This window comes from Microcaecilia unicolor, chromosome 10, assembly GCF_901765095.1.
Source record: "Microcaecilia unicolor chromosome 10, aMicUni1.1, whole genome shotgun sequence".
Lineage (NCBI taxonomy): Eukaryota > Metazoa > Chordata > Amphibia > Gymnophiona > Siphonopidae > Microcaecilia > Microcaecilia unicolor.
The window spans coordinates 203,662,508-203,675,930 of record NC_044040.1 but is presented as its reverse complement, the minus strand read 5'-3'; the positions used below and the strand labels follow the sequence as shown (position 1 = coordinate 203,675,930).

The following is a 13,423-nucleotide window of genomic DNA, read 5'->3' as shown; positions in this document are numbered from 1 at the left end:
GCTGTTGCTAGTTCAGGCCCCCTTTTACCGCAGTTCAGTAAAAGGACCCCTTAGTGAATCAGGCCCTTCGAAGCTGAGAGCTCTGAAACTAGCAATATTTTAAGAACATGCCATTATTATTTTCATGCTCCATACTCCCAGTGGCTTGAATGAAAATGAAGGGTTTTTTTAAATTTTATAGATTTCAAAACTGCTTTTGGATTGTCAGAGGGAGTTTTCTCTTCTGAGAGTGAGACAATGAATTTGTGAAATGAACAAAATGCTGGATTGAGGTTTTAGTCATTCAGAAGGTGATGTCAACGCATTGTCCCAAGCGTCTCCTATGGAGTTTATAATTGTCATGTGAGATATTGACTTTCTGAAAAGAAGGGTAGAACAGTAAAGTCAGTTTTGAGTTGCTCACACAGAACAATTGCGTGAAAATCTCAGAATTCTCAGAATTACAAACTCACAGAATGCTTGCGCCATGCATAGCCCCACTGCTTAGTACCGCGCCAGTTACAGCCTAGGCTATATAATTCTGTGTACTGTGGAACAGTGGCGTAGCCACAGGTGGGCCTGGTGGGCCGGGGCCCACCCACTTAGGGCTCAGGCCCACCCAACAGTAGCACACGTTTAGTGTAGATGGTGGGATCCCAAGCTCGGCCAGCTGAAGACTTCTTCCTGATGGTAACGAAAACGCTACCCTCCATGATACCGGCACCTGCGTATGTTCCGTTTTCAGCGCATGCCTGCTACAGACTGCAAGGTGGAAAGAAGCGCTTTCCCACCAGCTGAGATATTTTTTGGGTGGTGGTTGGGGGGGGGGGGGGAGAACAATTGGTGCCCACCCAGTTCTTCCCTAGGCCCACCCAAAATCTGTTGTCTGGCTACGCCCCTGCTGTGGAAAAGCTCGAATGCACTTCTCACTGAGTAAAGAACAAGAAGTTGACAGTGTAAATATGTAAACTCGAAAAACTGGAAAGTCCAAACACAATTTTATTAATCTAATTGAAGACATAACCCAACATGGCCATGTTTCGGTATTCTTCATCAGTGATGTAACAGTAATTGAAAAACAAGACATATAAATAAATACCTAAATAATATCATAAATACAGATAACATATAGCTAATGTAAGTTGGATTTGGTATCAAGTGTTCTGCTTTTAATGTGAGCCACATTGAACCCGAGCGTATTTGGGATAATGCTGGATAGAAATGTCATAAATAAATAATTAAATAAATAGATTAATGTAAATATAAAAATAATCAAATACTGATCCAAAAGTATTTGGTGATTATTAATATTACTATTACGTTGATATATATTTATGTTTCTATTTTTGTTTTCATATGTCTTGTTTTTGAAGTATAGTTACCCGTGTTGGGTTATGTGTTCAATTAGATTAATATAAATGTGTTTGGACTTTTTATTGGTGTCGACCTGATTCTTCTGGGATCCTCTGGTTTGCTTTTTTTCTGTTGTGGATCCTCACCCCTTTTTTTTGAATCAATAGAATAATCAAACCAGAGAAATCACTCGAAGGTAAAACAATCCATTTGTATGAAGTGATCAACATTATTAGGAAGGGCCTGTAGTCCAGAAGGATCCATTTCTTAAATGCATAACAAGGGTCAGGGCTTAGAATACATATTACCAACGCTGTCTCTCATTCAGCCTCCAGGGAGTTATCTCGGCTTTTCATGTAAAGCTGGTCATTTTCACACTGTTACATATAATGCTGGGACTTTTACGGTCTGTGCCCTGAGAAAGGCAAGGACAAATCAAACTCGGCTATACATATAAAGTATCGCATACCATGTAAAATGAGTTTATCTCGTTGAGCAGACTGGATGGACCGTACAGGTCTTTATCTGCCATCATTTACTATGTTACTCTTTGGGGTTCTACATGGAATGTTGCTACTAATTGGGATTCCAGAATCTTGTAACTCTTTAGGATTCTAGAATCTTCAGAACTTTTAGTACAAGAACAGTGCTGGGCAGACTTCTACAGTCTGTGCCCTGAGAAAGGCAAGGACAAATCAAACTCGGCTATACATATAAAGTATCGCATACCATGTAAAATGAGTTTATCTCGTTGAGCAGACTGGATGGACCGTACAGGTCTTTATCTGCCATCATTTACTATGTTACTCTTTGGGGTTCTACATGGAATGTTGCTACTAATTGGGATTCCAGAATCTTGTAACTCTTTAGGATTCCAGAATCTTCAGAACTTTTAGTACAAGAACAGTGCTGGGCAGACTTCTACGGTCTGTGCCCTGAGAAAGGCAAGGACAAATCAAACTCGGCTATACATATAAAGTATCGCATACCATGTAAAATGAGTTTATCTCATTGAGCAGACTGGATGGACCGTACAGGTCTTTATCTGCCATCATTTACTATGTTACTCTTTGGGGTTCTACATGGAATGTTGCTACTAATTGGGATTCCAGAATCTTGTAACTCTTTAGGATTCCAGAATCTTCAGAACTTTTAGTACAAGAACAGTGCTGGGCAGACTTCTACGGTCTGTGCCCTGAGAAAGGCAAGGACAAATCAAACTCGGCTATACATATAAAGTATCGCATACCATGTAAAGTGAGTTTATCTTGTTGAGCAGACTGGATGGACCGTACAGGTCTTTATCTGCCATCATTTACTATGTTACTCTTTGGGGTTCTACATGGAATGTTGCTACTAATTGGGATTCCAGAATCTTGTAACTCTTTAGGATTCTAGAATCTTCAGAACTTTTAGTACAAGAACAGTGCTGGGCAGACTTCTACGATCTGTGCCCTGAGAAAGGCAAGGACAAATCAAACTCGGCTATACATATAAAGTATCGCATACCATGTAAAGTGAGTTTATCTTGTTGAGCAGACTGGATGGACCGTACAGGTCTTTCTTTATCTGCCGTCATTTACTATGTTACTAATACTATGTATATTCTATAACTCTCTCTTCTCTTTTTCCTTCTCACCCTTCCCCAGTCAGACACGGAGTTCTGGGATAAGATGCAAGCAGAATGGGAAGAGATGGCTCGAAGGAACTGGATTTCAGAAAATCCGGATGCCCCAAATCAAACGGGTGCTGCACCTGGCGAGATGGTAGATAAACCTACTTACAGTAAGAAAATTGTGCCCTTGTACAGCTTTATCAGCCCCTGTTAAACATGCAGATTGCCCCACGCTGTCTCTCGTTCAGCCTCCAGAGACTATCTTGGCTTTTATTCTAAAGCTGGTCACTTTCACACTGTACCATGTAAGGATGTGGTTTCAAAGTTTGGTAAGAACGCTGCTGCCATCTAATGAAGCTATGATTTTACTGACAGTCTGCCAGAGTTTTTCTTTTGCTGACAAGCTACCATTTTTGTGGATACCTCTTATTGTTGTTGTTGTTTTGTGTACAGCTGACATTATGATACTCACCCCAGTGCCGTAGCAAGCACCCCCCCGGGTGCAGCACGGCGCGACCCCCTCCCCTGGACCGCATTCTTACCTGCGGGAGGGCCAATCCGCCCCGAGTGCACGTCACTCGGAGCTGCGTCGGCCCCGCTGGTTCCCTGCTCTCTCTGCCCCGGGGCAGAGAGAGCAGGGAACCAGCGGGGCCGGCACCCCCCGAGCGCATGCACCCGGGGCGGACCGCCCCTACCGCCCCCCCACTTCCCACGCCACTGACTCACCCCTTTATCCATTGAGATATTTATTTATTTATTAGCATTTATTTACAGCTTTTTTGAAGGAATTCACTCAAGGCGGTGTAAGGTAAGAGTAGATCAAACATGAGCAATAGGCAATTACAGCAGTAAAAATATTCAAATAACAATACAAAGTATGGCACAGTATACTACTTACAATGTCAACACAATACGTAATAGAACATTTTAATTGATAGTGAAGGGTAAAGCAAAGATGGAACATATAGATAGGTAAGAGAATAAGAAGAGTTAGAAAATAAGGTGACTAATTTAAAGAAAGTTGCACATGAGGTCAGAGAGATAGTTAAATATTATCTCAGCTAGGGTAGGAGTGGATAAACATGTCCCGCTGCAGTATGTGCAGCCCGAGTCACTTCTTGTGAGTGTGAGTGAAACTAATAAGTTAGTTACTTCTTCCATTAAAGGCCTGGTTGAAGAGCCAAGTTTTCACTTGCTTCTTGAAGTAGAGATAGTCTTGTGTTAAGCAGAGCCTTTCAGGCAATGCATTCCAGAGTGTTGGGGCTACTCCGGAGAAGGCTCCCTTGCGGGTACCACATCGTGTAATGTCTTTTGGAGAGGGTGTGGTTAGTGATAGTCCTTGAGAGGACCTTAGTGTCCTTGGCAGTGTGTAGAGGGTCATCCTGTTCTTCAAGTACTCAGGGCCATCTCCTTTAAGGGCCTTGAACATCAGACATAAAATGAATGAGTTGGGATGACTGTATAAGAGAGATTGGAATTTTGAGGAGGGGCATCATGTTGGGGATTGAGGTGGGGGTTAAGTACTGATGGGACAGGTTAACCTGAGGGAGAGAGGGCCGGGGCAGGGAGCAGAAGGGAAGTAAAGGGGGTAAGTTAGGTTTGACGAGGAGAATATTGATAAGCTGCCAGTTTACCATGCTTGGGCTAAGCATACAGTAATCATCAATAAATGGGTTGCATGGATACATGATCTCTGCCCGCTCACAAAGGAATGCCTTCAGCTAAAAGATGCGGTATAAGGAGCATCGGGGGGGGGGGGGGGGGGGGGGGAAGGGTGGCAAGGACTGTACAGATGATAAATTTGGGAATTGCGTTCCATTGTTGATGTTCATACGTTATGTTGTTACTAAATGTGAATTTTATTATGTCCACTGTTGAATGGCATATCCAGTATAGAGATGGTTGTTATCAGGTAAACGGTTCAAAGCAACCCTGGGGGAGGGGGGGGAGAGGGAGAAAACTGTTAAAACATTGGTGATGGAATCTGAAGCTTTGTAGTACTCAGTATGATTTGATATTCAATTTGGTGTACATGGAGCTTCTTAATTATCTACTATAATAAAACACACCCTCAACGTTCTGAGGACACTGAAGTCACTGAAGTCACTCACACACCGGTTCGTGGTTTCATGGTGGTGAAGCCACACAACATCTTCATGCCCCGCCCTTGCGTCACACGTGATGACGTCGAGGGCGGAACACGAAAACAAGGCTAATTAACGCACGGGGAGCAGTAGGGAAACACGCGGAGTGTGTTTCCCTACTCCTCCCCTTCCAAAAAATCCCAGCCGTCCACGACGTCCACATCAACCCGGCCCCTTTCGCCACATAGCCCCGCCCCTTAGAAGTTACCGCCCCGCCCACAGTACCACACTCACCCTCAACAACGTCCCTCCCCCCCTGTCACCTCACCGCTCCCCTCTCCTTCCCTTACTCATGTCTCCCTGGTGGTCTAGAGGTACCTGTTTGGTCGGGGCAGGAAAGAAAGAGCCCCCTCTTTCCTGCCCGCAGCGGTGGTGGTAGCTTCCTTGCTGCATCGTGTGGGAGTCCGGCTCTCGGCGTTTCAAAATGGCCGCCGAGAGTTCAAGCTGCATCATGAGACTTCAACTCTCGGCGGCCATTTTGAAACCCCGAGAGCCGGACTCCCACACGATGCAGCAAGAAAGCTACCACCACCGCTGTGGCCAGGAAAGAGGGGGCTCTTTCTTTCCTGCCCCCACTGAACAGGTACCACTAGACCACCAGAGAGACACGCGTAAGGGGAGGGGAAGGGAGTCCCCTGCCCGCTAGCGCCCGTTTCATCGCCGCCAGAAACGGGCCATTTTTACTAGTGTTTAATATGCTGGATCACCAATAAAAAAAACTGTTGAAATTGTTCTTCTCGCTAACAATCACTGTGTTACAATGTTACTGTGTAACTTTCTATACTACCAGTAATTGCAGTTTGCGTTTCAGGGCTATTGCTTCCACAAGGAGAATCCTTTCAAAGAGTGGCCTGGAGCCTTCGAGGAAGGCATGAAAAAACTGAAGGATGGAGATCTGCCCATGGCAATATTGTACCTAGAAGCAGCCATTCTGCATGATCCTGCTGATACTGAGGTATTTTTTCATCCTGGTCGTGGATTTGTGTTTCACTGTTATGCAAAGTACTTTATTTTTAGAGCTGTACCAAATAGCATATTTTACTCTTCGGCCGAATACGAATAATGAAAAATATTATTCCACCGAATACGAATAATGGGCATTGAGCTTTAACATAACAAATAATGAAACAAGCGACGTGAAATCAGAGATCAAGTGTTTATTTCAGTAGGATTTAGCACAGTAGAGCCCCAAATTATTTAGATTTGAATTTAAATCACTATTCGGCTGAATACAAGTAATGTATTTGGGGAACTATTCGGGGCCGAATCGAATACGAATATTCAGCACAACCCTAGATATTTTAAAAACAGATATGTAAAACAGAAATGGGTGGTTTATTGGTCCTAGTTGTATTTGTTGTTGTTGTTGTTGTTATAAAAATAAAGGGGACCTTTTGCAGAGCAGCTGGAAAAAAAGTTTTAATTTTTTTTAAGGTGGGAGGGGGTTAGTGACCACTGGGGGAGTAAGGGGAGGTCATCCCCAATTCCCTCCGGTGGTCATCTGGTCAGTTTGGGCACCTTTTTGAGGCTTGGTCGTGAAAAAAAATGGACCAAGTAAAGTTGACCAAATGCTCATCAGGGACGCCCTTCTTTTTTTTATTATCGGCCAAGGACGCCCATCTCTTAAGCACGCCCTAGTCCCGCTTTCGCTACGCCTCCGACATGCCCCCGTGAACTTTTCTAACATAGTAACATAGTAGATGACGGCAGAAAAAGACCTGCACGGTCCATCCAGTCTGCCCAACAAGATAACTCATATTTGCTGCTTTTTGTGTATACCCTACTTTAATTTGTACCTGTGCTCTTCAGGGCACAGACCGTATAAGTCTGCCCAGCACTATCCCCGCCTCCCAACCACCAGCCCCTCCTCCCAACCACCGGCTCTGGCACAGACCATATAAGTCTGCCCAGCACTATCCCCACCTCCCAACCACCAGCCCCTCCTCCCAACCACCGGCTCTGGCACAGACCGTATAAGTCTGCCCAGCACTATCCCCGCCTCCCAACCACCAGCCCCGCCTCCCGATCTTGACTAAGCTCCTGAGGATCCATTCCTTCGGCACAGGATTCCTTTTGTTGTCCCCGTGACGGACTGCAGTTGAGGGTGCCCAAAATCGGCTTTCGATTGTGCCGATTTGGGCGATCCTGAGAGAAGGACGCCCATCTCCCGATTTGTGTCGGAAGATGGACGCCCTTCCCTTTCGAAAATGCCCCTAATAATCTCAGTTTGAGTTTACTTGGCATTGGGTTCAGTACTCCACCTGAAGGAACAGTTTCACCAGAACCAATATTTCTTAGACATTTTCACAATCTGGTCTGCCAGGTGCCAAGAACACTTTCATTCATGAGAGAGCTCGTGGGACCAAATTCCCAAGGAAATCTGGAGCCCACAGGAACCCAGAGTTAGAGGGGGTGCAATCACGGCAGCTGCCCTGGGTCCCCATGACACAGGGGGCCACAAACCTGCCCAAAACTGAAGACATCATAGAACTGCTATCAGGTTTTGGTGACCCCTCTCGAATTTCTGCCCAAAAGGGTTCTACACCTGGATGTTAGTAGAAAATTAAGCAATGGACACATACGTCAGAAACAGAAATGTACCACAGTTAAAGTTTAAATGACAGAACAACAAAATAGAAATATTTGACAAACTGAAGAGAAGAAATATGCTAGGGGAAGGCAAATGTATAGAAATGGTTGGAAAGATAAAAAGTGAATTAGGGAAGTAATGAGAAAAAAATTACCCTTCACCATTAAAGTGATGGTAATTTTGTCAAGCAATGAGGCTTAGAACAGAGAAGAGATGGAGAGATTAAATTGCCGAATGCAGAGGACAGAATTAAAAATATACTTGGTAAGGAAACTTACTGGAGAAGACATTTCAGACGATTTAATACAATAACGTTTCAAATGTTTCTGCCTGATAGGATCTTCCTTGAATCAAAAGTGCAAAACTTATACTGAATGTAATAAGTAAGAGGAATGGAGGAGTAGGCCGGGGGTGGGCAAGCACAGTCCTCGAGTTTCAAAATTTCTACGATGAATATGCATGAGATCGATTTGCATATAATGGAAGCAGTAAATGCGAATCAATCTCACGCATGTTCATTGTGGAAATCTTTGAAAACCTAACTGGGTTGCAGCCCTTGAGGACCATAGTTGCTTCACCCCTGGAGTGGTTAGAGCAGCAAGTTAAGAAGCAGTGACGATGCAGTGTCTGCCCATGCATGGAGGGGCCCTTTTTACTAAGGTGCATAGGCGCCTATGCGCGTCAATTTAGAAATACCCAGTGGCATACAGAGGGCAGGGCGGTGGGGGCGGTCCACCCCGGGTGCACGCTGACATCTTTCTCTGACTTATAGGACAGCTGGAGCTGGAGCCAAGCAAAATAGATACATAAACAAACAAACAAAAAAGCCAAAATAAAACAGTAAAGTGAAATGAAATTTACATATAAAACATTTAACAAATATATGAGTGCATAAGTAATGCCATACTGGGAAAAGACCAAAGGCCCATCGAGCCCAGCATCCTGTCCCTGACAGCGGCCAATCCAGGCCAAGGGCACCTGGCAAGCTTCCCAAACGTACAAACATTCTATATATGTTATTCCCGAAATTGTGGATTTTTCCAAGTTCATTTAGTAGCAGTCTATGGACTTGTCCTTTAGGAAACCGTCCAAACCCTTTTTAAACTCTGCCAAGTGGGTTGGCATCAACCAGAATTGCCAAGGTTTAACTTTCTCGGCTGCTGATCTTTGCACTGAGAGCCATCATTTGCTGGCACATAACAAAGGGGCCCCTTTTAGTAAGCTGTGGCAAAAGGGGGCCTGCTCTGGCGTCGGCGTGTGTTTCTGACATGTGCCGAGGCCCCCTTTTACTGCAGCGGGTAAAAAGTAGGTCTTTCTTTTTTTTTTTTTAAAGAAATGGCCCTGTGTCAAGTGAAGCACTTCCCGCTCAGCCATTTCGGGGGGAGCCTTTATCGCCACCCATTGTGGTGGCGGTAAGGGCTCCTGCAGTAACCGGGCAGCGTGTGGTACTGCCCGATTAACGCCGGCTACACACTGGAGCTACAAAAATAAACATATTTTTGTAGCGCCAGATATGATGGTGATCTGGGGGTGGGAAGTACCGCAGGGTAGCCCGGTGGTACTTCCTTTTTAGCGAGCGGTAAGCCCTCGTTGGGCTTACCACCACTTTGTAAATGGGGCCCCCTTACTGTTCTAAGGCACACCCGGCCAGTCAGATTTTCAAGATATTGGCCATATTCATTAAGACCGAGTGAAAGTTTGGAGAGTATGTGAAAGTCTTGTTTGGTGTGATCAAGCCTTCAGTTATACCAGGAAGTGGATATTTGATGAAGTTCCTGTGGAGGAATATGGATTGAAAATTGAGTGGATTGGATCAGATTGGAGAGATTTGAAGATCGAGGAAGATATTCAAGATCCATGATATAACAAGGATTCGTCAAAGTTTATATCTAATATTTACATCAGGAACTATATGGAGTTTTGATAATCAGTGTTTGGACTCTATCTCCTGTATAACGGACCATCTGAATGGGACTTGAGAAGGGAAGTGTATGTTTAATGATAGTATGTGATATTATTAATAAAGGACATGTTGTTAACCCCTGAATGGTTTAAGTACATATTCATTGTGGATATCCTGAAAACCTGACTAGTTGGATGAGCCCAATGGACTGGGTTTAGAACTACTTCTGTATTAGCTCATTGGGTAAGTTGTCTTCTTCTAGATTTGAAAACTCCAAGACTGGACTCCTGTCCTCCCGTCCTTTTGTGTGGTTGGTCCATAATTAATTTAGTTGATGTTTTAGCTTAGTTACTTTTGTATAATATTGTAATTGACTTCCTGCTATTCTTCTCCTTGTGGCTGTCCCATTTTTATCTATATATATATAAAACTCACCCTCAACGTTCCATTTGCACTGACGTCACTGAAGCCAGGTTCATAAGTTCGAAGCTCTGAAGCCACAGAAAATCACAGTCTGTGGGCCCCGCCCTCGCGTCAAACGTTATGACGTTGAGAGCAGAGCACATTCTCAGCTCCAATGTTGTACTGCACTGTAGCTCTGCTCCGCCCTCGCGTCAAAACGCGAAGACGTCAAGGGCGGAGCACACGGGGGCGTGCCAAAGGGGCCAGGGTCACACATTCGCAGTGGCACGGAGGCTGCAGGGGGGCTGGCGACACACGGAGACACAAAGGGACGGAGGGGAGCCTTGCTAGCGCCCGTTTCATTGCGATTTGAAACGGGCCTTCCTTACTAGTATTTATATAATTATAAACTGCTCAGACACGTTATTGATGGACAGTATATCGAATAAATTTTAGCACTGAACATTGAACCTGTGGTAGAAATAATTGACCTCAGTGAAATGTTATGGTCCTTCGTCCATATCATTATTGCACTGGAAAGATACAGGTCTGTCGTTAGTTATTCATACCAAATTGATTTCAAATGAATAGCAGGTGTCTCTGGACTCATTGAACAAAAATGCAAAACTGTTGCCTGGATTTTCAAAACTCATAAATTGTACTGACGTTTTCTCCAAAGTCACATAATTTGCACTTTTAACCTAGTGAGACCCCCTTCTAGCATGCACACAATCCTTTGAGCACCACTTGGATATAGTTAGGGGGGGGGCGGAACACCCCCAAATGTTCTAGGTGCTGATGCTGAATTGGCCCATTCCTCCTACCATCAATATGGAGGAGTGGCCTCTAGTGGTTAAGGTGGTGGACTCTGGTCCTGGGGAACTGAGTTCGATTCCCACTTCAGGCACAGGCAGCTCCTTGTGACTCTGGGCAAAGTCACTTAACCCTCCATTGCCCCATGTAAGCTGCATTGAGCCTGCCATGAGTGGGAAAGTGCAGGGTACAAATGTAACAAAAATAAAATAGATACTATTGGAGATTCTACATGGAATGTTGCTACTATTGGAGATTCTACATGGAATGTTGCTATTCCACTAGCAACATTCCATGTAGAAGGCTGCGCAGGCTTCTGTTTCTGTGAGTCTGACGTCCTGCACGTACGTGCAGGACGTCAGACTCACAGAAGCAGAAGCCTGCGCGGCCACATTGGTGATTTGCAAGGGCCAACTTCTAGTGGAATAGCAACATTCCATGTAGAATCTCAAATAGTAGCAACAGTGGAGGAGTGGCCTAGTGGTTAGGGTGGTGGACCTTGGTCCTGAGCAACTGAGTTCGATTCCCACTTCAGGCACAGGCAGCTCCTTGTGACTCTGGGCAAGTCACTTAACCCTCCATTGCCAAATGTAAGCCGCATTGAGCCTGCCGTGAGTGGGAAAGCGCAGGGTACAAATGTAACAAAAATAAAATAGATACTATTGGAGATTCTACATGGAATGTTGCTACTATTGGAGATTCTACATGGAATGTTACTATTCCACTAGCAACATTCCATGTAGAAGGCTGCGCAGGCTTCTGATTCTGTGAGTCTGACGTCCTGCACGTATGTGCAGGACGTCAGACTCGCAGAAGCCTGCACGGCCACATTGGTGATCTGCAAGGGCCGACTTCTACATGGAATGTTGCTAGTGGAATAGCAACATTCCATGTAGAATCTCAAATAGTAGCAACAGTGGAGGAGTGGCCTAGTGGTTAGGGTGGTGGACTTTGGTCCTGAGGAACTGAGTTTGATTCCCACTTCAGGCATAGGCAGCTCCTTGTGACTCTGGCCAAGTCACTTAACCCTCCATTGCCCCATGTAAGCCTGCATTGAGCCTGCCATGAGTGGGAAAGTGCAGGGTACAAATGTAACAAAAAAAAAAATGACCTCCTTACTTTTTAGCGGTAGCTGAAGGATAGTTACATATAACTACAGTAGGTTTATTCCTGTCCCCAAAGGGTTATAATCTAAGCATATGGCAAATGGCTGGAGTACCCTTAAGCATGCTTGAGACAGATATAATGATGAGAACAAGACTGAATGGTTGAAGTACTGCAGACAATTCCCCCCTTCGCTCCTTCAGGAGCAGAGACAAGAGAGAGGTGATAAGGAGAAAATAAAGGATAGATAATGGAAGCATGAGTCAGCAACACCGCAAGCTATAGGTTTTGAAACTGCCAATCTACAATGCCCCAAAAACCAAATGAGGCAATGCCGGTGTGTTGGTGGTGACTGAGTACCACCGGCATGGTGCAAAGGAGAAAACAAGTAGCAGATAAGCGAATCACAGCCTAGTGGCACTAGAAGCCAGGGCTACTTGGGGGACAAAAGCAGGCTACAATTCCTCACTGCCTGACCACATTGCTGCCAAGAGGGTAGTGGTGGTCGGGTGCCATCCAACAGGCCTACAGGGACCCAAGAGGACAGATGTTTAGACAGCCACCTTACTAGTTTTGGTGGTAGTTTACATTGTTTCAGAGCTCGGCGGTAATCAAGGAGGGAGCTGGGTATTGGATTATATTTGAATGCTTGTATTTTTTTTTTTTGTTACATTTGTACCCCGCGCTTTCCCACTCATGGCAGGCTCAATGCGGCAGGCAATGGAGGGTTAAGTGACTTGCCCAGAGTCACAAGGAGCTGCCTGTGCCGGGAATCAAACTCAGTTCCTCAGTTCCCCAGGACCAAAGTCCACCACCCTAACCACTAGGCCACTCCTCACCGATGTCCCCCTGAGGAAGACCTTCAAGCTTTTATGATTAGCATCTAGCATATAGATCCTTTGCCATATGGACCAAGATAACTGGGCAGCATAAACAGGTCAATTGGTCTTTTATGGCCATCATCTACAATGTCACAATGTTTATAGATATCTATATTTTAGATTCTGAATTTATACAGAGGCTTACCATGTTTAAAATAAATATATATTTATATATAATACAAAAAAATGAATTACTATGTTTTATTCTTTATTATTTTCACATCAAACATATAAACGGCGAGGGACCGTACTCACTCGCAAATGCGCAGTAGAGACTTCCCTCTCTGCCCCGCCCCCACGTCAATACGTGATGATGGGGGCGGGACAGAGAGGGAAGTCTCTACTGGCATGCTGCAGACGTCGGAACCGCTCCCCCTCCCCCGGAGTCGCCGCCGCCCCTCCATCTGGCCCGAGCACTGTGAACTTACATCAGCACTCAGCAGCAGGCACATCAACAAAGCTGCCGTCGGGCTTCCTTCTCTGCCTTTGTCCCGCCCTCGCCGACGTTACGTCACACGAGGGCGGGACACAGGCAAAGAAGGAAGCTCGCCCCGACGGCAGCTTTGTTGATGTGCCTGCTGCTGCGTGCTGAATGATGTAAGTTTACAGTGCTGCTCGGGCCAAGTGGAGGGGCGGCGG

The 13,423-nt window shown here is 45.2% G+C and overlaps 1 protein-coding gene across 3 annotated transcripts in view; it reads left to right on the top strand.

Annotated features, from left to right (window-relative positions):
• Window positions 1-13,423, top strand: part of PEX5L (peroxisomal biogenesis factor 5 like) — a 123,055-nt gene that overhangs the window by 97,131 nt on the left and 12,501 nt on the right. For all 3 annotated transcript variants that reach the window (XM_030216328.1, XM_030216327.1, XM_030216326.1), the window contains 2 exons: window positions 2,982-3,098; window positions 5,903-6,046. In XM_030216328.1, coding sequence (XP_030072188.1) covers window positions 2,982-3,098; window positions 5,903-6,046 — 261 coding nt within the window. The remainder of the gene's footprint in view (window positions 1-2,981; window positions 3,099-5,902; window positions 6,047-13,423) is intronic.